At 39.2% G+C, this 25,032-nt stretch overlaps 1 protein-coding gene across 7 annotated transcripts; it reads right to left on the bottom strand.

Annotated features, from left to right (window-relative positions):
- Positions 1 to 1,691: 1,691 nt before the first annotated feature.
- On the bottom strand, positions 1,692 to 24,136 carry LRRC8B (leucine rich repeat containing 8 VRAC subunit B). 7 transcript variants are annotated; one of them, XM_069789171.1, is made up of 8 exons: positions 14,746 to 15,391; positions 13,652 to 13,754; positions 12,766 to 12,889; positions 11,897 to 12,039; positions 8,438 to 8,492; positions 6,991 to 7,090; positions 4,163 to 6,324; positions 1,692 to 3,131 (listed from the first exon to the last, which is right to left on the bottom strand). In XM_069789171.1, exons 7-8 carry the CDS (start codon positions 6,296 to 6,298, stop codon positions 2,859 to 2,861), a joined length of 2,409 nt encoding a protein of 802 aa, XP_069645272.1. In that variant the 5' UTR covers positions 6,299 to 6,324; positions 6,991 to 7,090; positions 8,438 to 8,492; positions 11,897 to 12,039; positions 12,766 to 12,889; positions 13,652 to 13,754; positions 14,746 to 15,391; the 3' UTR covers positions 1,692 to 2,858. The 7 variants fall into 7 exon arrangements, with proteins under 7 accessions (XP_069645272.1, XP_069645270.1, XP_069645273.1 ...); XM_069789169.1 differs by lacking the exon at positions 11,897 to 12,039; XM_069789172.1 differs by lacking the exon at positions 11,897 to 12,039 and having other exon boundaries at positions 12,766 to 12,836.
- Between the last annotated feature and the right edge of the window lie 896 nt (positions 24,137 to 25,032).

The raw sequence follows: 25,032 nt of genomic DNA, 5'->3' as shown, positions 1-25,032 counted from the left end.
GAACAGTTCATAGAATTGTAATGCAAAAAAAATTTAATTTTTCAAAAAAATGTTCATGATAGGGAAGGTCACAATACAAAGTTCTTAAACACAACACAACACTGAAACAAGGTGAAAAGCCTTTTTTTTTTTTGATTGGAAGCAATTGCTTAATACAAAGAGTAGATGTCAACAATACTTATGTTACAAAGGTTAGACAGTGGATTCATATATTGATTCCCTGAAAATCCCCTCATTTTGAAGAAATATTGACTATTAAGGTAATGGCTGAAGTGAATTCAAGAAATTCAGAGTTATATTTGTCTCCACCCTCAATTCTAAGCACTAGGATTGGGTGTCACAGTACAAAATGGATAATAAAGGCACACTGTGGTTTGAAAGCAAGGCTAGAGATTCTAGCCTTTAAACTTTCTGGCTTTTGTCTAGGTGTTTTATAAACACTCAAACATGCAGTGAAAAAATCCAACCCTCTTCAGGGGGTGCAGAGTGAAAAAATATTAAAGTCTGCAAAAAAATGTAACCCATTTAACCTATAAAGCAGTACTTATATTCTTATGCATTTCTTAGTGTTTCCTCAAATCCTTTGAGGTTACACATTTTTAGAAATTAAGTACTTTTCTCCAAGTTATTTCTGTTATTTCACTCTGACAGAACTAGCATAAAATGCACATTTAAGATCATTATTCACCTCCATCAGTTTTGTTGATTATTGAAAAGGACAGATGCACTGCTAAAAAGTTGAAGTTTTTGGCCAAGACAGTTACTTGTTTATTTAACTTTTTCAATACAGCTTTCCAATTTAGAAAAAAGCTTTAAAGAAATGCTTTCTTAATCTTTTAAAAATTACTAGACTGCAAGTCTTGCATGTCAAATTCTGGCATAAAGTGTTCTTCAATGTTAAGTTATAAAGTCCTGACAGACCTATTGCAATTATTAACAAAACTCTTGCCACAGGGGTGCAAATCAATGTACTCTGGTTTAACCACATCTACCACAACTAGCTCTGCTTATGAACCATGTCAATTCCTATGGAACTATTACAAAACTCAAAATTAGTTGGAAGTAGAGTTTGGAAGAACTATGTATGGACACTATTATGAAAGACCATTCCAGCAGCACTGGTCTACACATAAACACAACTAATCAGTTGACACTAAACATCTCTAGAACTACCTAAAAAGTAATAGTTTTACCAAATTTTGGTTCCCTGAGAAGAAAAAAATGCTCTAACTACAAAGGTCTTTGGAATGCCATCAGTACAGTAAATAAACATGCACCTCTTACACTGCCATTTGCAAAGACATCTCCTACTTCCATGTTGATCAGACTTGGGTTTGGCATTTTCATTGAAAATAAACCTTACTCTCCGCAACAGTGGCACTGGAATGGGAGCAAGAGATGACTAAAAGTAGTCTAGTAATAAAACTGGTTTATATGTGATGATTTGTTATTACAAACTGGAATGCATAATTAGCAGATGAACACAAAGTCACTAAGAGCACAGTTTAACTCATCTGTTTAACCCATAACTGAGTTGGTTTTGAAACCTTTAATTAATACAGAAAGTTTTCAAATACTTTTTGGAAAGCATGCTCTTTTCTTTCCCAGGGGCATAACTTATGTTTTTAGTGAACATGATAAACATGAGAGTTAAGACTTCAAATATAATAAAACAGCGCACAGCAAAAGAATGAAGTCAGGAACCATTTTATTTCCATCCAGTTTTGCAAGTATTAAGGATGGCATAAGAGCTCATTCCAGCACTATAATTTATGAAATTATTACATCCCTAGAAGAGGCAAAGCTTATAATGCTTCCTGTTTTTCTGTCCCAAGTGCTTGTAAGCTGTGTGATTATTTGGTTTGTTTTAACTGTGTCTTTCAGTCCTTATCTAATACAAGCCTCCTTCCTCCTCTCCCCAGCCACCAAAATACAGTAACTGGGTGTGGAGAAGAAGCACTGAGGCAGTCAGTAATGAGAAGTTATAAAAATGTTAAACAGCAACATGCACTACACTAACACCCAGGATGCTCACAACCTACAGAAGACAACTTTGCAACTATATCATGTTCCATTTGCCACCATTATCTATAAAGATCAGTACTATAAGATTTGTTGTCTAGTACATGCGCACAACAGTTACTCCAGATTCTTCCGATTCCTCCCAATTTCTAGACAACAATTCATTTTGTATTTACTATTTTTAAGACAAAATACTGAAACTGGTTTCAGGCATTAGTGTCCAACTGGTTTTAATAGCAAGATTCAAATGGCATCTTCCACAGTTATAGAATTAATGCTCAGTACTTGTCAAAAGCTTTAAAAATTAAGGTATGTTGAAAAATTACTTTCAGTATACCTCATGCAATTGAACTGCTCAAATAGTTTAAACTCTTAATTTAACATATTCTAAGTTAGTGAAGAATTCATATTTAGAAACTAATTCCAGACAGTTCTTAGACCTCATATGGCAGGAGATGAAACTGTTTAAAATTATCACTATCAATGGGAAAAATTCCCATAGGAAAAAAAAGTATGTACACTCTCACTATAGCCAGGCAATCAACTCTTCCATTTCAATACTATCATAAACATTTAATTTAATTGTTTCTACCAGTAGAACCCAACCAACGATTCATATTTCAGTTTTTCAAACATATGATTACATGTTAAAGGCTGCATTTTTTGTTCAAATCTAAATAAAATTTTTCTCTTCCAATACAATCAACTCAGTTCAACGCATTTAAGATCGATTTATATATCGTTATCTCTCCTTTACTACTCTCCACCTATACAGATCTTTAGAGAGATATTAAGCAAAAGGCTTATAGAATGCAATGAAGAATTTAATTTTAAACTTAGCACTTATCTGAGCATGTCTGCAAACGCTCTCTTACACGAGGTGGAAGTGTTTTTAACAACCTTTCTTCTACAATTAGACTATTCCGCTTTAAGAACTGACATTCTTCCAGTTCAGCAGGAAGTGATTCAAGATAGTTTCCAATGAGCTCTAATTGAACAAGATTCAGTAGCTGACCCACACAAGGGGACAAATTCATCAGACTGTTATTCCCCAGAAGAAGAAATTGCAGCTTTCTGCACTGAAACAATCCATCAGGCAGCATTTCAATCTAGAAAAAGGAAAGAAAAGAACAAAAATAATGTATATTAGAAGTTGTTAGCCTACATACAGCTCCATGTTTTGACATTTCCCAGTTTTATTTTAGGGTAAAAAAACCCTCAGTTTATAGAAGGATAAGGAAAGGGAAGATTGTAATGCTTCTATCACAATGTGATAAAGTGCTTGAGAACACTTCAATGGTTTTATATACCTGTTTTGTTATGAGGATGCTTACCTACTAGCAGAAGTCAAGACATAAGCATGACAGGGAGGAACATATACATGCACACATGCACAGAAGTGCGTACAAACGTGTGCAGGTAGCAGGGGAGATAAATAGGTTACTGTCTCCTAAGAATCACTTAAAGAACACACACAGATTGTGGAGAAACAAACAGCTCCTGTGTTATGAAACCTGCACAAGCAGTTATCTGTGCAGTACAGTAGTAACTTAGTCCTGGTCCACACTACTGACAAATGACATCCAAAACCAGCTTCACCAGTGAAAACAATTATAAACCTCAAAAGAAGTCTTAAGTCACAAGCCTGGACCCCACACTAATGAGCCAGACAGTTTAGCACTGCTGATGAGGTTACCAGGTATAATTATTTCCCTCTTCCCAATCAGACAGCTGAGCTGCTCATCACCTAGCTGGTGATTCACTACAGCTTTCAGTTTGACATTTTAAGGTAAAAATTTAACACTGTTCACTTCCATTAAAATACTACATAGGCTAGACAGCTGCAGGGAAAGTGAAGACACATTTTTGCAACCATCCTAACCTATACTATGTCTGGATCAGAGCCCTTAAGCTGCTACAGACCAGGACAGTACTCACTATTACACAAGCTTTGATGACACCAAAGTTTTAGTAATTAAACAAGCACCACCCCTTTTTTCAGCCTTACTAGGTTTACTTTAATCATGAATACCACAAAAGCATTTTGAACCAGAGGCTGTTCCAGAAGAATTGGTAGGTTAAGTCAATATTTGGGTTTTGGTTTTTGTTTTTTTTGGTAGTAATTCAAAGTTCTACTTACATGGTTTTTTGTCAAAGCCAAGTACTGCAGATTGGTCAGATAACCGATTTCTTCAGGGATGGAGGTTAGCTTATTATAGCTAAGATCCAGATAGTGTAATTTTTTACAAAGAAATAGCTGCAATGGAACATTTTTAATATTATTATAATTTAGATACAATTGTTCCAGGTTTGATAGTGCACCAATCTGCACTGGGACATATGAAATACTGTTGTGCCACAATTTTAAGCAAGAAAGGTTCTTAAGATGTTGAAAACTAATTATTTCTTCCACTGTTCTGAGGTTATTTTCTTTTAAGTCAATTTCATGCAAATTGTTTAGGGTAAAAATGGAATGGGGGATGCGCTCTAAATCACAGCAGATTAATTCCAAGGTTCGCAGGTTTACCAGCTTCTTCAGGTTATTTAGCACTATCAGTTTATTTCCCTCATTGTTGACAGACAAGTGTTGTAAAGAAGGCATAAGATCTGTAACTACTTGAGGTATGCGGGAAAGGTTGTTTTTTAAGTGAATTGATCTCAGATTTTTTAGCCCCTGAAAGCTTTCGTTGTATATGGAGTTGTGATGATCTAGCATGAAATATCCTGTTAAGCACAATTCTTCTAGGTTTTTTAAATGAAAGACCCAAAACGGAATTCTTCCCATCTCACTAGATTTCAGGCGCAATGTTTTCAGATTGTCTTCTAAAAAGCTGACTGCTGGATAATCCATAGTTAGTGATGAATGATAAACATTGAGTTCTTTGAGATTGACTAGCTGGGTCACAGCTGAAGGAAGTTTGGCTTCAGGGATAAGTTCCAGGCTTAGGACTTCTACTTCTGTCAATTCAAAGACACTGTCTGGAAGACCATTTAACATGAAAAGGTGAAGTTCAATCTTGTCTTGGGAATTTTTTACTAGTTTATTTTTCAGTTTTTCCACTGACCATTCATTGTTAAGATTTATCTGTTTCAGTTTGTTTTCACTCAAATCAGACAGGAATATTGAGAATCGTTGGGAATAGAGAGGATCATACTGATCTGCCAAGTGGAGAATAAATGCAAAGTCATTCTTTACATCAGGTATGTCACTGTAATTACTTCTCTCTCTCAACTTCTCAAAAGAATATTGCTTAAGTGAACTTCTTAACATCCACCACAAACTATAAGTACAAGTTAAGCCATAGAAGATCACTAAAACAACATAAAATGAAGCCAAAACTTTAAAAATTTCTGCTAGTGAATAAACGCACTGGTACCTTTTGTAGCCTGTAAAGGCTTGAACATTAACTACACAATCAATTTCAAGTGTAATAAATGATAAATAGTAGGGGACATAAATTATTATTATTACAAATACAATGACTTTCACTATAATCTGTTTCATATACACTGTATATATGACATCCTTCTCTTCAACATGTACTCTGAATTTCTTCACTTTTTCAAATATAGCTTTAGCTTGTTCCCCTTCTTTTTTGTCAAGAACACTTGAGGAATTTTCTCTTCCAGCTGTTTCCAAGCCAGGTTGCGAATAAGGCAGGGACTGTCTGCTGGCCCCTATATCTACTGAACTCCCAGGTGATGAAATCACTGCTTTTGATTTGGCTATTGGCAACTTCCTCACAGACTGCTCGGCAACTGTTTCTGAGAGGGCGCGCGTTGTCCATGGAGAATCAAAACACTTCTGAAGAATGGCTACAAAGTGCTCAAGCCTGGAACTTGTACTAGGGTAGTAAAGCCAGAAATTACTGCAAGCTGCAAAAATAAAGGTATGTAGAAGCACTAGGTATGGAAAAAATTTGGCAAACCAGTGAAGCTGTCTCTCATAACATACTGCATCAATATAGGAATACTGCTGGCGATGGAGATCATTCTGGATTTTAAGTGGGATGATTATCTGTGCTGTAGAGCTAGCCGACATGTTAAGGTTGGCTTTAACTAAATCCCAAGGCACGGCACAATGATTGTCAAATTCTAGCTTGCAAGGAAGACAACACAATACTCTGGTTTGAGTAAGCTGGAGAGCCCCAGCGAGCACAGCAACTAGCAGCATTATCATGGTGAGGTAATACCAGAAGACATCCCACCATGGTTTTAGTATGTGGTAGGATGACTGGGCATCTGCTAAGTATTTGAGTTCTGTTAGCGTGATCATGACTTTCACCTGTGAGAGAACAGCAGCTGGTAGAGGAAAAAAGAAAAAAAGACATCCTTAGAGAGCTGTTAAAAACAATTTCTCACCATTAAACACTTGAAGCTTATTACTGTTTTCACAGTTTTAAACATGTAACATTTAGCCTAGCATCCAGAGCATAGCAAAAGGATCCAAGAACTCCTAGCACCTAACCCTAGCCATCATATCTATTTTAAGGAAAGTTACTTGAGATGCAAAAATTTAAGTGAAGAGTGAAACTAACATCAGAGATGAGGAGAAAGTCTGTTTTGACCAAACATTTGGGTACTGTTCAAGTAAAAGCAACAAGCAGGTATAAGTTAAAGAAGCTTCTGACATATTACTAGCAGTCCTTCACCACTGTCCTAAACTTACATAGCAAAAGTGATTTCTCATTTAATCAGAGCAATATATTAACATGATGGCTCTTGTGATTTAGAATTTTCTATGATATTATGTCATTCTACCCAAGAATAAAGATCACACCAAAATTCTCAAAAAAAGCAGTTTTGCATTACATATTCTTATATATAATTCCCCATTTTCTCCCATCAAGAGAATTAAGCATACTGACAGAATGAAAATGAAACTAACACAACTTGTTATTGTCCAATATTGTAATGTATAACAACAGCACATTTAACCCCAGCAGCATAGGTTTGAGTCATACTTACTTTACTAATTAAAGAGAATAAAGTATGCAGCACTGCTCAGTCAGGAGGTCTACACCTTTTAAAATTCCTTGGACATGCCATCTTTACATTTGTCTTCATTCTGGATGGAGAAAACATTGAATATGCTTTATTTTTAATGGCTTCACCTAAATAAAGAGCAAACATTTCAGCTTTCATTAGAACTGCTGCCTTATTGCAGACATCAGGATCCATTAAGCTTTGCATTGCTACAGCTACATGAAATGGAACAGAACACAGACATGATCACGTAGAACATGAAGTCAAAGTTTTGCACAATCACAACGCAAAAAACAGGAAACCGCCTACAGCTAGCCCTATTTCAACTGGGAAGTAATTTTTTTTTTTTCCAAATAACTATGTGAAAATAAAATACGCAACATGCAAGACTTCAAGAAATAGAATTCAGTCATAATTTTGATATACCAAGGTTTGGCAGAAAGGCAAGTTTCTCAAAAACAGAGACCCATATTTTACATCCTGAAACAAACTAATGAACTATCCAGTGTTAATGGCTATACCACAGACACTACCAGGTTTGGAGAAAATGTACTATAAAGTTTATGCAGTACAGATATTAAGCAACGAGGATTTTCTGTATTGTTCTTAATCATAGAATTATTTAGACTGGAAAGTACCTTGGAGATTGAGTCCAACCATTAATGTAGCACTGCCACGTCCGCCACTAAACCATGTCCCTAAGCACCACATCTACACATCTTTTAAACACCTCCAGGGATGGTGACTCCACCACTTCCCTGGGCAGTCTGTTCCAATGCTTGACAACCCTTTCAGTGAAGAAATTTTTCTTCATATCCAATTAAAACCTCCCCTGGTGCAACTTGAGGCCATTTCCTCTTGCCCTATTGCTTGTTACTTGGGAGAAGAGACCAACACCCACCTCACTACAACCTCCTTTCAGGTAGCTGTAGAGAGTGATAAGGTCTCCTCTCAGCATCCTTTTCTCCAGGCTGAACAACTCCATTTCCCTCAGCCACTCCTTATAGGACACGAGCTCTAGAACCTCCACCAGCTTCTTTGGATGCACTCCAGCACCTCAATGTATTTCTTGTAGTGAGGGGCCCAAAACTGAACACAGTATTTGAGGTGCAGCCTCACCAGTGCCAAGTACAGGGGGACAATCACTTCCCTAGTCCTGCTGGCCACACTATTTCTGATACAGGCCAGGATGCTACTGGCCTTCTTGGCCACCTGGGCACCCTGCCACCTCATAGTCATAATCATTGGTACTGGACATTTCAATTCCAAACAGAGCTGACAAGCTGTTATAACAAGACAAACAACAGCTGAACTAAGGCAGAACCTTATTCTTACTCCACATTCACATTTGAAGGGAGAAGAATGGCCAAAAATAAGTTAACCCTTCTTGCATTGACAAGGCTACTTTTAACAGAATGTAGAAACTTACCAGGCCCACTCAAGGGAAAGCAGCTGAAGCAGGACAGGATGGCTACAAAACACTCCTGGAGGGAAAATAAATCATCATCAGATCATGAAATATTTGGACTCCAACAACTGTATTAGAACAACAGCTCATTACTCCTTCCACAGCAGTGTTGTAAAGATCCAACATTTAATGACCAAAAGACCCAACTCGATCTACAAGATCTAGTTAGAATAATTTAAAATGATCCTGTCAAATTATTTACTTGGTCACCACCTGAAAGTTGCTTTTCCTAAAGTAGAGATATAGTAATGGCCCTTGTCATTGTCCCCTAAGCACTAAAAGCCATTTCAACTCAACATGTTTTGCATTTATATGAAGTTACTAGTCCTGCAGCTGAGATGCTCTAACGATAGCTAAGAAACAGCAATTTCTTCAATCACTCCAGCTCATCTTGCAAAAACCACATCTGTAAATACCTTTAAAATGAATTCTTTTGGCATAATTCTTTGGGGTTTTAATATAAATTCTTCGGTATAAAAGCACAAAAAGGTAATAAACCCATCCAAACTAAGGCTTTAATTCTACAAAGAATATCCGGATCACGTCTCTACTCAAGCCAAACATGTTTGATTTGAATGTAGACAGAAAAATCAAAAGTAGCTTTTTCATTTCCAACCTAGAATTAAAACCTGTTAATTATTCTCACTTGAACTTTGCTACAAAAAAATCAAAGACTTGGGACTCCTGTTAAAGTTGTAAAGAACACACTAAGACATAAATATGTTGAATGATTCAAGAAAGTAAGAGCAAAAGGTATGAATAGCATATTTTTAACAAAGAAAAACATTTGAAAAGTCAAAATGATCACTGAACTGGCTGAGAGTTTAAAATAGTGTGCAAGGTCTAATTAGCATGAGGATGGGAACAATTCTTTTCTTGACAAACATGTAAACCTCATCAGGGACTTGGGCAGATACTAACATTTTAAAAGAAGATGTTTTATATAACTAAATGCTTAGAGAAAGTTACAAGTAAAACAATTTAATAATGCACATATGTGTTTTGCACTTTTATACAAAGAACACCACTTTTCTGGTAACAGACCTATTCGGGGGAATAAGCAAGGCTCTTGTTGAGTATAAAGGACAGAATTCAGAGTACCATAAAACAGTTAACACTGATAAAGTATTTTCTCTAAAAGTTACAGAAAGAAGAAACATAAAATGGAACTTAAGCCAATTCTATTAAAAACATATCGGTATACTTGAGAATACGCATAACTCAATACACCTTCTTCAGCCAATGCCATAATGCTCAGAGTATTTTGTTTTTATACAGACTGAGAACTCAAAGTGAGACTGACCCATGTAATTTTGTAAGGTCTGTTTCTATAAAATGCTTTCTTTGTCACCTCCCTGCCTTGAACTGGAAAGTTGTTAGTCCCTATCACATATTCCAGAAAAAAGGCTACATTCTTGAGGCAGTTTTATAACACCTTCTAGCAGAAAGCAAGTGTCACAATATTAGATATTTAAATAATTTAACTCTGGTCTTGTTAATGACCACTTTTTTAAACCAATCAAGCATAAGTATTCATTACAATTCTATGTACATGAAATAAAGTTTCCTATGAGGGAAATACATTGTATATACAAGTGTAATATAAACATGTGAATTATTAATGATAATGTTGCTAAAGACAGTTTTCTTTCAAATCCTATCTGTATGCCAAGAGTGACTAATCAAATGGAATAATGCTGAACTATAATGGGTTTGATAAATCTCATCTCCAGCAGCTTTCAACCCATATCAAAGTCATAAAAGCTTTTCAAAGTGGCCTAATTCAATTGGCAATCTTTCTCAGAAGATGAGACACAACAGTTTAGCCCCAGGCTAAATGATGACTTCAGGAGAGTTACCCCAGACCAGTACTGGGACACAGGCCAGGAAAATAAAGCAATAAAGATCACTAATATCTAGGCACTTTTTAGTTACTTCAAGACTTACAGATCTTACCAATAGAAACATATCCAGAACATGAATAAAAGACTATCATTTTGATAAATATTATCTGTAAGATGACACCCCACCCAAACTTCCCCTGCTGCCAAAAGGTTACTTAACATTGCATTACTCTGTCATTTGGTCACTGCTTACACAATTTTAGGCACATTTAGTTAGGGATGGCTCTGCAGCAAGGTAAGTGCCTTGCTTGTCCTCCCCAAAGGATAATGGGCTACAAAAGGCCAATACCTGACAGCAGGCTTTGTTTTATTTTTAAGGCTACACTGTTTTTGTTGATTGTCTAAGTATTTAGCTGGTGTTTCTGACACACTGAGTTAATCAAAATAGATTTATACAGTTAAAGCATACCTTGACAGGTATTCCAGTGGCCCCTCTATCTTGCTTTTTCCCCTCCCCCTCAGAGAAACACAGTCATCAAGTTTTCAGCCAATCTCTTGACTAATGCTGTTAATTCCAACAGCATGATGTGCTTCTCAACTGAGATAAGGAGATGCTGACATACTAAGTAAATGTGTCCGTTTTATCAATTTTCTATCAAAAGTGATTCCTGAACTATAGTACCAACTTAGCTTCTAGCTAGTTTAAATGTATTACTTTTTCTTCTGAAGTTTTGCATGCAAAATTTTTAAATTCAGTAATAAACTAAACATGCAATCCATTTTGCTTAATAGGCAGTTTTGAGACTCTCCTATGGGATTCCTAGTAACTGCTTAGGGTCTCACATGCACAGCCTGAACCTCCACTTGCAAATAAACCCTCATGAATATTCCCAAAGTAAAAAAGTAACAGACTTTACCCCCCTCACACACTCATCACCTAAAACACATCTTTCCTGGCTAAAACTTCCCCTTCTATTAGCATGCTACCATTTCCTTTTTCAAGCATTCCCTAAACAACAAAAAGCCAGGTACTGCAAGATTTTTGGAGCAAGTCTGACTTCACAAAGAACGATGCCATCATACATACTCTTAGCAGATGTGTTCAGATGACTGCCTCTCCCTTTTTTAAGCCTCCTATTGACAAGTAATAGACTACTCAGTTCAAGCACTACATTTGATATATGGTGTTTCATGAATCTGTACTTTGACCACTTGTGTGCACGTGCAGATTCAGTTGTAGGATCTTTTCAATGGGGATTGTATTTTTGGATCTGTATTCCACTGCATGCAGAACAACATGCAAACAAGATTATAGAAAGCTTCTTTCCAGTTCCTTCTGAAGAAGGTCACAGGTGACAATTAAACATGTATAAGTGATTATCCTTTTGTATTTAAAATAAACCCAAAGACATTCTCACACTTTGCAGTAATCACTATATTCCTCAAGCACAAGATGTTTAAGACTACACTAACATTGTTGCAAGTTTTCCATAACAACCTTTCAAACAATCAAAGATCATAATTACAACTACAGACAATCTCAACCATCTGTGTCTGGATTAACTAGAGGCCTTACCTTTCTTAAACACTCCTGCTCTCAAGACAGTACAGCTGAACATAATATGTGGAAGAGTAATAGCAAAGTCTTACACTGTTTAAGAAGCAGTCCTTGCTCTCTGGAGAAGGCTGCTTACATAAGACTATGTAGCCCAATAATTTCTGGGAAAAAAGAAATTGTAAACATATTTTTAGTTTAAAATTTAGTAAGTTAGGCTACACTTACATTTTTACTCTGCTACTGCTTCAGAGTTAACAGCACAGAACATAAGCTGATAAAAAGTCTTACAAAATTAAGCAACTACTACCCAGCTCTACCACTACTATATCTTCAGCAAGCTGAGAAAAATAGAGTACATGGCAAGTGTATTTTAAATAGTTTTCTCAACTACTAAAAGCTTGAACATTCCTAAGTTCAACATAAAAGGCCTTAAAGTAGGTGAAAAAAACATCTTAAAGGCAGCTTCACCTAAACTTGGAATACCCATCTTTATTCTATTACTTCCTTTCTCTGGTACACTTAATGCAAGAGAAATACTTTATCTTGCAGTCTAATCTAAATTGAAAATAAGCTTTACTCCAATTTGATTTGCTTTACAAGCAAAAGACTTACTCTTGAAATCTGACTGTGCAGGATTAGATACACTACATTATACTTTGCCAACTTATGCCTGCAGTACTCCAGAAAAGACTATTGTCTTCCTTGAGCCATATTAAATTAGCTTCTCATTTAATGCCATCAATACACAAGTATTAAGCCTTTCCTCCATTCATGGAGGGCCAGTAAAGAATTAAACTTTGGTAGTAAAATGTCACTGGTCAAACACTCACTAGGGAGATAGATCATCTTTGAACATTCTAGTTGCACAGGCAGTTAAAATTACATACCTGTAGGCCATATGATAATGAATCACATCAGTGAGGTCTGCCCAAGTGCATGAAGTTACCTGAGCCTAATTCTCAATAGTGGATGGAAGGGAGAAACCAAGTCAACTATTTTGAGGGTTAAACTCTGTAATGAAGTTGTATAACTAGATATGTATTTAAAAGGTATGTTAAATGTGCTTTTACTAGTCTAGCCTGGAGAGCAATTTTAAATACAAATCCATGTTCAGACATAACACACTTTGACTGGTAAAAGCACTTTCTCTAGCCCTCTCCTCAAGTTAAGTTCAAGGTGCTAAGGATTGTGTTCTAGCTAAAATAGAAGGTCACAACCTATGCTCCTAGAAAGGCCTGTACTAGCAAGAAAATTATGCAGTTTAAACCCAAGTTTAAGACCAAATAGACAGTAGGCAAGATAAGCAGTTTACACAGAAAACACTGCAAAACAAAACAAAGACAAATTAAGTAGGTACAAACCTAGGTTTCTGAACAAGTGTGTTTCAGAGTTAAACAGGCAAGTAATCTAATGGTAAAAAACAGAAGTAAAACAAAAAGGTAGACCAGCTTTGTTTTGTACATAATTGCATCAACATGACTGATTCTTTAAAAGCAAGCTGTCTACATTCTGGGCAAACATCACTTAATTCATAGTCATGATGCTTCCTAAGATCCCTACCAAACTAAGCAGGATCCAGAATCTGAATCAAATCTGGACAGTTCTAGTAAGCAATAATTTGCACAGCTTTAGTATACCAGCACTATTTTCAAACTCAGAGATGTATTTTTTTAAATATATAAATTAAGGTTATATCAGATGATGATAGAAATATGACAGAGGAAGGACTTTAACTACACAGACAAGTATTTTGGTGCTGTAGTCTCCTCTTACCTTGAGGACAGATTAAGATAAACCTGCAGTCAAGCTGTAGTAGCTTTCCCAGATCATGGAATTATTTTCAGCTTGTGTTCTCATCCATTTAATTCTTTTTAAACTACAAATATAAATATATTAACTTAAACTTGAGATGTATTGGCATCTAAAATACTGATTACAATACATATCAAAACAAGCACCTGTTTAGAAGAGAGTGCTTTGCATTGCTTGTACAAAGAATCCAAAGAGTAAATTCACTTAGAGACATATTTTGTTTCACTCTAATATTTAACTAATAATTTATTTAATTTGCATTCTCACTGGCAACTCTAGCACTCTTTAGAAAGCAGATTTTTTCTTCTCCATTAATTTACATTTCTTCAAACAGTTGTACATTTCACATATTCTACTTTAAAAAGGAAATTATAAATAGAAAGAGACTGCCAAAACTCCACATCGGTATTACCCACTAAAAAATAGCTCTATCATGAGTCTGTTTGGCAATTCCTAAAGAAACATAGCAAAACCCATTAACAGATAAAAACAAAAACAAAAAACCACAACTGGAAAGTGTTCCATAAGGCTTTTTAAAAAGAAAAGAGTATAACAAACTGTAGTAGTTCTGACTGGAAGACCATGGCACATTGAGGTGTTAGTGATCTACTCTGGCTAGTTAACAGGCCCAGGCCTGTGCTGTGCAGATCTCTTGGCTGCAGGATAAATTTAACCAGCTCATAACAGAGGAGTCTGCAAGCAGCTCCCACTCGGTACCAGCGATTACACCACCTGCATGTCCTTGTCTTTATCAAGAAGTGCAGCAAGAAGTTCTCCTGTGAACATCTTTCCTGGCTGACAGTGGAAATGACACACAGAGCTGTTTTCTTGTAAGAAAATTCTGTAATAGCTTGAATGATCAAAATGAGGTAACCATTTCTACAAGCAGGGTCTCTGCATGGCGTGCTGCACACAGATTGAAGGCTCATTTGATGCTGCGCAACTCACATTCCCAGCTTCTAAAGGGATGTAAGATTATCTATACTATTCTTTTCCTTTCTAGTGTCAAAGCCAATAAAAAGCATTTTAAATGATACTGTACAGAGTCTGAGTACCTTTCTTACCAAGATCATCACGGACCAGCACCTCTTGGTGCAAAACACAAGCCATATAGCTTGTCTTCCAGAAGGTCACTTCTGAAATTCTCATGAAGTAAAAACAGGGGCCCAAAACCACTGGAACAAAGAACAAGTCCCAGATATCTGTTATATGGCATGATCATATCTTATTCTTTTTCAACACAAAGAGGTTAGTATTTAAAGTGAAGTACTATCTTCTGTCAGCCTCCTTTCCCCCTGTTTTGGCCCCGTAACACTTTCAAGTAAACAAAAACTTCAGTATTGAATAAAAAGTAGGAAAGGGGCATGTATTCCTACTACTTCTAAAGTATCAATACACTTCTAAGAGCCCAAAGAATTGTATTTTTAAGCTTGGCATTAGACAGCCTCTAATGAAATACACAATTTAATGCAACAGAAAGTCAGTTCATGTTAAGTCTCAAAAAGCAGACACAGGTACACAAGCAGAATCAGCACCCAAGCAGTAAGAGACTTCTTTTACAAATAAATTTGAAACCAAGCACATTCAAAGCACGTATCAGTTATCTCTTCTTAGACAAACCTACCTTTTTTTATGAAATGTTAATGGATTTGTGAAATAAGATTGAGAGCATTGAGATACTACACTACATTACCCACAGCAATATACTTAAATCATCAACATCACACCCCAGAGCGGCTCATGCTATCACAGACCCAACATACAATCACGAACTTCATACATATTTAAAGAAAAAAACAAGTCCAGTTACAAATCCATTAGTTTTTTCCTTTCAAAAAATATGACATCCAAGTTATAGAAGTAAAAATTAAACAGAGCTTACCAGATCAAGTAGGTGCATTTCTTTGAGAAAATAAATGTTTTTTCTAAACAGAGTGTAAGAGATTGAATCTAGGTTACAGAAAATAACTTTCAGAGTGACTCTGTACTATATCAACTAAGACAAAGCTGGTAATTTCACAAAAATTACAAGCAATTCACAGCAAAGGAGACAGGTCACAGACCATGCTGAACAAAGAAAAGGTATACTAGATAAAAATAAGATATAACACTTACAAGGACTGCAGCACTAGGAACATGTAAAAAATGTTCAAGTATGCAGATGACAGGTTTTTTTGCTCTAACTTTTGAGTCCTTTGTTGGAAGCAACCAAAAGAAGAGAGTGAAAACCCTACCTGGACTTTGTAGGAGGAATGTGCCACCAATGATGTAGCCGTAAGAGCAGCAAAGGCTGTCCTCCACTAATACCCAAGAAAACACTTGTAGCAGACAGGGGCACCATCGTGTACAAACCTAATCTGGATGCCCAAAGAACATTATCAACTCATTTAGAAAAACCCAACAAAACCAGAATCAGAGCTGCAAGACTAACAATGCCTAGAGGAATGGTGACTCTTAAGAAAGTAGACTAAAGGAAGCAGGCTTTCTAGCATAAGAAAAAGAAGAATGAGAATATACTGGCGGTGGAGAGGAGGGGAATAGAACAGCATGGGAAATGCATCTGCCTTCTCAGGACAGTACACAGTCCATCTGCGCTCAGCTAATACTTATTTAAACCAGTGTGGGAGGAGACAACTCTCTCCAGAGATGATTGCAGGCATGCCATGCTGTCAAACATTCCAGCCCAAAGGTCTCATGGAAGATATCAGGGAAGTGGCACAGATTACACTCTTAAATTATACCTAAAAGAACAGGCCTCCTTTGTTGTTTCCCCCATCCCCCAAGCAGGTTTTAAAATCAGTACAGCAGCAGTGAAAACAGAAATAGTACACCAATACTACAAAGAGTCCTTACGTTCAAGTTCCAAAGAAATCTTAGAGCAAGTTTGGAGCATCAAGTATGAAAAGTCTCCTCGGTTCTACACCTATTCTTTCCTAAGCAAGGAAAACTACACCAAAAGCAATCTCAAAAGGTCTAGGCTGGGACTGATATCTGTGGCATGCTGTATCTTTTATAGCTTTCCCAGAAACCATCTTACACAACAGTACATAAAGTCCTTCATCCCAGTACTAACATAGCTAATACAGTCAGACACCTTTCAAGTGCATGAAATGAGATTTTCAAGCTCACTTATAACACCTTTTTATTCTCGTAACCACATATTTTGTTCTCTCTCATGCTGAGAAATACAAATACATAACCATAATACAATGGTATCAGCACTATCCCTCCATCATTCTAAAGGAAGCCTCAGTGGTATCTAATTCTGCATACCAAGATAAGTATTACAATAAAAAAAAATTAATTTTTACCCCCTTAGTTTCCAGAAGTCAGACACATACTCACAATGTCCATTCATTGTGCTGCTATGCTCAGGACATCAGAAACAAAGCAGAAGATAACACAGGAGAATAGTCACAACTTAAATACAAGGTTTCTCTACTAGCAGATTCTTTAATTATAGTACAGTTTATCTTCAGTCTTCAAGAGCAGTAAAAGTACAAGAGAGCCAGAAGCATAAACAGTTATGATTATTTAACAGAAGACCCTCTTTCCTTGGGAAAAGGCAGGGAATTACTCATACATGCTCTTCCATTTTCAGTGTACTTTTCAGTAAAGTCATAAATGGCCAGAGACCCTTGAAATGGCCAGACAACTCCTGTAACCTCACTGAAAACAAGTCTGAAATAAGAAAATATTCTCAGAAGGAGGAGCCTTAAAGTATGTCCACACACCTGAACTAGCTCTGAATTAATTTCTCAAGTACCACCAGGAGTGCTGCTGTCACAGCAGAACAAAGTGGAATACAAATCCTACTTAAGTAGTCAGGTCAGCATTTGGGTCAGTTTTGTAGTCCACAAAATATCATGCTGCTATAACTAAGCTACCATATAATGAATTATGTTGATAATGCAATACCATATATACTGATGTATTAACTAAAGCATGTTCAATATTCTGATTTGATACTTCTAGATGAAGGTCCTATAAGGAATTCAACAGCACTGCATTTAGACAAAGATGGAAGGGGCCAACATTCTTCATACCACAGGAACCCTGCTAGCTTTGCAGAGAGCAGAGTAGTGAAATCCAATGTTTTTAGATATTCAGAACCTCCATTCTACATTATTTTCCTAGCTCAAACACTGCTTTCCTATACAGTAACCATACCCAACCCAGTTAATAGGGATGTTTACCTCTGACAGCTGAATAGCTTTATGCAAGTCATTTTGTTTGTTTCTCTCTGCCTCAAATTCCTCAACTGTAAAATCATGGTAATGTTTCTCCTATTCTTCATAAGGTATTTAAATGAGGAACATTATACAGTAGTGACACCTTCTTACTAGGTAATCAGAGAGGCCATTCTGGATTGTACTGGTTCTGTTAGGTTCTGAGAGCTGGAAGCACACATGCTATTACTTTTCCTATTAGTGGTCAGACAGTTATCACCTTTGCCTAATCTCAGAAATATGAATTTGTATTTATACTCCTTATTCTAGCCAGAATCATTTTGATCTTTCTAAAATATGAACAGTTACCTAGTACAATAAGTTAAAATTCCAACATTTGGCCTAAAAAGGAAACTGATGGTTTTTCAATATTTATAGACTGCCAAGACCAATGTGTCCTATTGGAATAATAGATGTTGAGAAACAGAAACATCCCGTGAGGCCACAAATCAAAAATATATACCAAATACATTCCGTCTCTGGAAGATAATTATTACCACGCACAAATATAGCTACAAGATTTAAGAACAGTCAAAAACCAGTCTTTTGGTTTTCAGTTTTCCTGATGCTGCATAAGTTTCATGAAGAACTTTCCAGAAAGGAATATTATTACTTCCACAGACAAGAATTTAACTGCATCTAGGAAAACATAATTATCAGGGCAGCAATACAGAAACACATCTGATTTCACTCTATTAGTGCTGACATTGGAAAGCCGATTCAGATTTTCAGCAGTGGCTCATATCTCTTCTCAGAAGCCGCAGCTTTTCATCTTGTTTAACAGGAAAGACAGTTACTCCTGAAAGCCAGCCTGACAAATTAAAACACTTGATTGTAGATGTTCAGTCTAAACATCTAAAATAAAATAATGATAACAGGTAAGTTTCCAATTTACATCTGATTCAAACTCAGGCACTCTTTTTTTATGCAAACTCTCCTGAAACCCATCTGGCTATTTTTTAAAAGAATCTCTCCACCCCAAAGTAAAAAAAGAAAAATTTGTGAAACTGCAGTCAAATACAAACTCCCCTGAAACAGAAATGGCATAGGTTTCACTAATCTCCGGCAGGGAGCATGCTGTCCACACAATCACCTCAATCTCTTAAGTATCTTTCTGTTCATATTACTCTACATTATATATTTATTAATTGGACAAAGCAACCAGCTACATCATCTTTTCTTTTAATTAAATGAAAGGACTGAAAGACAAATTTCACATTGCACATACTGTGTAACAGTGTATGTACAAATTACATACCAACGCCTAAACACAACTCTACAGCCTGAGAACTGCACATACACATGCAATCACGAGAGCTAAAAGCAGTGTTATGTGTCAGAGCATCTCCTAGAACAATGCTAAGTTTCAGAACCATGTACAAGTGACCAGACTTGAATGCTACAGTTAACCTACAGTAATCCCACTTTGTTTCCTGATCAAACACAAAGTTAGCTTAGTACAGATGTTCATGCTTCATACTTCCATCGAGCCCAAGTATGCTGTGCAACAGTCTTCTACTGCACAAAATTTCCTTTTTGAGTAGGCTGTCTGAGGACACCTAACAACTGGCAAGTTTTTTCAGATAGCAGTACTACAAGAAAAATACTTTTTGGTATGAAGCCAAGTTTAATAACTTCAAAAACAAGAGTCAAGGTTTTATAATCACCTGAATCAATTAAGAACTTTGAAGCAAAAAACCCCTAGCCCCATATTTGTAAGAAACTGAATAATAGTTTAAAGCAAAGCAGACACTACTTTTAACAACTCCAGTTCAGTAAAGCACTTGAGTATTGAAATATCCCATCTCACTTCAATTAAGCAATGTTTTGGTGCTTTCCTGACTCCAAGTCAGTGACATTGCAAAGTTAGTATTTAAACAATGTTAATGTTTAATAAAAACCATTTACTTGGAAAACAGTTTTCCTGTACTGCAAAGGCACTGGCAAAGTAATAATCATTTTCACACTTCCATCGGCATGGGTTGGAAATGATAGTTTATTTTGTTAATAATTTAAACACAGCCTCGAAACAGTTTTTAGTTAAAACTTTTCAAATGCCCTCCCTTCTTCAAATATTTTGGATTACACAACAAACGCACATCAAGATTTTGCTTTCATTCAGATGGAAAAATTAGTTTAAAGGATAAACTCTTTAGCATTAGAGTCCAATTTTGCGGTTCTTAAATTCCAGCTCAGTAGACCTTTATATTTGTATGCAACTGAACTTTAGCTACCAGAAAATATCTGAATAAATATTTGACAACCTGAACTACTCATAGAATACCAATATTTTCCCCAGAAACCTAAGGCAGTAATGTCTGGGAAATCAGTGGTTACATTTCCAGGGGTTTTAAGTGAGCGTTTTAAAATCAATGTCACTTTAATTAAGCCTGAGTAAACTACTTGACCATAGTTTTGTAACTGCCATGCAACAAAACTGAAACTTTGTTTTCAAAAACCACAACTCAAACTAGCATCTCCCCAAAAACCAAAGGCTTAAGCCTACTAACAATAGGCAACAACAAAACCAGACTGTGTTACTACCATATTCTTCATTGGTATCACTGGATCCCTTACTGGCATTCTTAATCCCTTCAGTTTCTCACAATCAACTAAATTCTCAATTTCAGTATAAGAAATTGCATTCCAGTTTACCGTATCAGACAGAACATACTGAGAAATTGAGCACTTTTGATGGAAATTCACTCACATAATTTAATTCAGGGTGTGTATTTTGAAACAGCACCAATGAGAATTAAATTGAAGATACTCTATTACAAGTTTTCTCCACAATTCCCTTCTGACTGTTGAAAGACCGTAGAATCCTCTTGGATGTACATCAGAGGCAGGTGTGCTACCACTATAGCCCAAACCACATTTTTCTTGAAAAGCTGCATCATCTGCCTTCTTTCCAATGTACTATACCACTAGAAAGTATAGCCTTTTCATATCAGTAATCTTAAATCAAATAATTGGGGAAACTATTCATAAGTATTATGAAACTTTAGTTCAATATTGAATTACAATTTGATTTCAACTAGCTAGAAATTAAATCCATAACTAGTTCGTAGCACACTAACAACTCTTGGGGAAAAGAATCACCAAACCCAAGCGTAACTACAACAAACTGAAGCCTGCTTACCAAGTCTGGTAAAACTCTAATTGGAATGTATGTGCAAGATAGTTCATACAAATAAGCAGCTTAGTTATCAATAACTTAAGACCACATGATTCATAAGACATTAATGAGGCTGACTGCCCACATGGTAGCGGTAGGGTTAATAAAATGCAGGCCACTGCCTCTCAGCTACATTTACCAGCAAAGTGACAAAGCACAGTTTCAAGTTTGTGATGTGTGGCTCTGAACTCACTCCATACTGGATACAAACATGTACTAGACAGGGCATACCATGGCTTGTCACCAGTTAAGACATTAAGACTAAAGCATATTATTTAATTATTTGCAAATTAATAATAGATACTTGTTGCTAAACCAACATATAATCTATACCACTTACACATTAAAGTGACAGCATATGTAAACATTAGAATATTAATTCCACTTTACATTCCTTGCCCTTCTACATGGCTACCCCTGGTATCTGAACCAAATATCTTCATAACCACAGCACAGACTTCTAACTTATCTTTAAAAGGAGTAACTGCAAGAGCAACTGGCAGAATAGTACTATTTGCGAGACAACAGCTGAACAGCTGTTACAAGGATGCCTACGGTAAGGATAAATACAGTCCACAGGTTAGCATACAATACAGACAGCAGTGTGAAACGTTTAGATAGGCAACAGAGACCAGTATAAACCACACCTTATCACATCAAATATCCATTAGTCACACTTAGTCACATAAAATACCCATTTCTAATCCCAGATGAGTAAAGCTTTATAGCTTTAGCAGTAGGTATTGTAAGCTGAAGTAGTATTACTAGTGCCACAGTCTCTTTCACTACCTGTAGCTTGTGAGGCAGGGCAGGCGCAGTAGCAGCTAAAGGAACACAAGATTCTCCCCCCGCCCCGCCTCCCCCCGAAATCCATTATAAAAATACTTCTTTGGCAGTGACTTACTGCTCTACAAAGTTCATTTTACAATGCTGAAATACTTATGGATATTTCTTCAGCATTGTTGGTCCCTCTCTAAAATTTACTTAACACATTTTCATCAACTTCAAAGAGCAGCTGTATTGGTATCTTGCAAGAAACAAAAGGCAATTTTCTTTTTCTCCCATGAGGATCCTATTTTCCTGAAAAAGGAAAAAAATTTAAGATTCAGACCAGCAACTCTCTTCTCTGGAGAGTGCAAGGGAACAAGCGTGTTAATACTGCGAACTTCTGGAAATTATGTGAATCCTACTGAAGCTGAAACTCAATTACATTACACTAACGTAAGATTCAGTAGAATGTAAAAATAAATGCTAATATAAAACTGTGATAAATTTTTTTATCTAGCTACAACAGAATGTTTTCAACACTGGGGAAAACCCTTAAGAAAACTTGTACCCTATCCTAACGATTCTCTACAACAGTCATTTTCCTTTCTGCTCTCATTTCATGTCCCTTGCCCTGCTCAGTACCACAGATACTGAAGAAAAGCACTACTTAGGATAACTCTTTTATTCGCCACAGTCAGCTGAGTTACACAAAGTAATCACACACAATGTACTTAAACAATACATAATAAATTCTATGAGTGATACGCTAGATTTCAATACTTAAGCCTTGTGGGCTCCCCCCCGCCCCCTTCTCTTGAAAGTTTAAGAGCTCAAACAAGATAGATGAATAAGCCCTGATCTGTTGCCCTCTCTGCTAGGAAGGTCCATAAGGAAAAATTCTGAGACACCAGGAAATTATTGATGCCTTACCTTAGCACTTCAGCAAATAGACAAGGCTGAGTCAGCAGAACACGTAGCTTAAATACTTGAAACTGCACGTGACCACATAGCTCCTAGCTTATTCTAGCACTACCTCAAAGGTACTGTTTTAAACGACCACACTAGGTGCCAATTGAAACACTGTTTACCTGATCAGCATAATTAATGGCAATCTCCATACAAAATTAAGCTTTAGGGAAGTCTGCTTTAATCAGTCCTACAGAAGTGGTTAATTGTAGCATTCACCACAGACAAATTCGTGGCGGAAGCCAGAAAGCTGCCTCAATTTCGCCACAGAACAGGCCGGCACCAAATAAGCCTTACGTCACTAAAACAGCTCGGCTAGGATGCAAGTAAAAGCCACCGTGCAAGAAGCCCCTTGTTACAAGATCCCTGTCTTGCTGGGCACGAGAAGTACACCGGCAAGACCGAGGACAGGAAGAGAACGGCAACGAGGACGCTTCTTATCTCGCACGCAGAACTGTCAGGCCTCAGCGGCGACTTCAAGTCTCCTCTCCCTTTCGGAGAAGTTGGGACTTGGCAGCCGGCTGCCATTTGCTCGGGGGCAGGTGCCGCCGGCACCGCCGGCACACCTGGGGCCGAGGGGCGGCAGCTGCCGCCCGGCCGCGCCGCGCCCGGGGAGAGGAAGGAAGCCGCGGCCGACCTGTAGCGCCCCGGGTCACTTGAGGACACGTGTAAATATCGGTTACGCAAATCAGAAAACGGTTTTCTCCCGAGCCCCACCCGCACGGGAGCGGGACGGCCGCCAGGCCCCGGGGCGGGCGCGGACTCGCTCCAGCTTCCCGCGCCCGGTTCCCCCGCCCGGCCCGGCCGGGAGACGGGCAGGTGAGCGGCCCCGCTGCAGGGCGCCGCCGGGGGAAGGGGCGGCCGCCGCGCAGGCTCACCGGGCCGCCCCGCCGGCGGGCAGCGCCGGGCGCCCCGCGGGGCGGCAGCCCCTCCCTGCCCTCCCCTCCCGCAGGTGGACGGGCACCCCGGCCCCTCAGGGAGGCGGCCTCCCGGCGGCGGCGAGGGCCAGCCGCGCGCTGCCGTCGGAAAGCCCCGCTCCGCCCTGGCCCCCGCTCGCTCCCCCTCCTTCCTTCCGTTCCTCCCTCCCGTGCCGGGGGAGCGGGGCACCTGTCAGCGGCGGCCACCCCTCGCTTACCTGGCCGCACCGCGCCGCGCCGCCTCCCCTCCCGCCTGGCCTTGGCCTGGCGCGACCAGCCCCGCCGCGTAGCGGAGTGCCGCCCGCGCGCTCCGTCCGCGAGGGAGCCGGCAGCGCGGCGCGAGGCACCGGCTCTAACCGGCACTTCTCGGATCCGGCCCCGCCCCCGCCCCGCCGCCGTTGTCACGTTACCGGCCGCGCCAGCCAATGGGGCGCGCCCGGCGGAACCGCTGACAGGCCGCGGGGCGGGGGAGAGGGCCGCGGCGGACAAAAGCGTCCCGCCGCGCCCGGCCCCGCCCCGCCCCTCCCCGCGGCACTCACCTGCGGAGGCACCTGACGGCCCCGCCCGGGCCGTCGCCGGGGGCGGGGGAGGCTCCCGGCACCGCGGCCGTGCCCGCGGCGGGGAGAGCCGTCAGGCTGAGAGCCCTCCCCCCCCGCCGGTGCCGGGGCAGCGGCCGCCCCCTCGGTGCCGGCATTTAAACGCAGCGAGCCGCTCGAAGGCGGGAGCAGGTGGAGTGAGCAAGCAGTTGCCGCTGCAAAACTGAAACTTAATGAAGGTGACACTCGCAAAGCGGCAGCTCGGCCTGACAGAGGGCGCGCGGCTTCCCGGGCACCAGAGGCCTCGGCTGGGGCCGGGCAAGGGGTGCGCGTCCCGGAGCGGCCCCGCGGGCGGCTTCGCGGGCCGCGGCAGGGGACGAAGCCAAGCCCCGCGGGGGCGAGCGGAAGGAGCGGGGCTCGTCCGGCCGAGGAGAGCACGACGGGGGACGCTCGGGAACGTTCCGCGCGGTCGCATTCGGAACAAGCTCGCAGCCCTGCGGCACCCCGCCGGATGCGCTATCGCTGTACCCGCTCTGCAGCGACGGTCGTCGCATTACCGTGGCCAGGTACACCCGATGCCCACCCCTGTTGGCCAGGGACAGACTCGGGTCCGTATTACTGGATGGCAAGACCCTTGCGTGGCTCTTCGGTTCCAGTGAAAACCTGGCCGCGACATAAAAAAGTTCACAAAGACGCACGATGTTTTAAAAAAAATCAATCATAGATTCATTTGACTTTCCTATTTCGC

Source organism: Haliaeetus albicilla, chromosome 8 (genome assembly GCF_947461875.1).
Source record: "Haliaeetus albicilla chromosome 8, bHalAlb1.1, whole genome shotgun sequence".
In the NCBI taxonomy this organism is placed as follows: domain Eukaryota; kingdom Metazoa; phylum Chordata; class Aves; order Accipitriformes; family Accipitridae; genus Haliaeetus; species Haliaeetus albicilla.
Note: the sequence above shows the minus strand (reverse complement) of the source record. Positions and strands in the feature narration are given on the sequence as shown.

Coding starts and splice junctions, on each gene's coding strand:
- LRRC8B (XM_069789174.1), bottom strand. CDS start 6,298: ATGATCACGCTAACAGAACTCAAATACTTAGCAGATGCCCAGTCATCC. Junction 3,132..4,162: donor TGGCTTTGACAAAAAACCAT/GTAAGTAGAACT, acceptor TCCTTTTTCTAG/ATTGAAATGCTGCCTGATGG.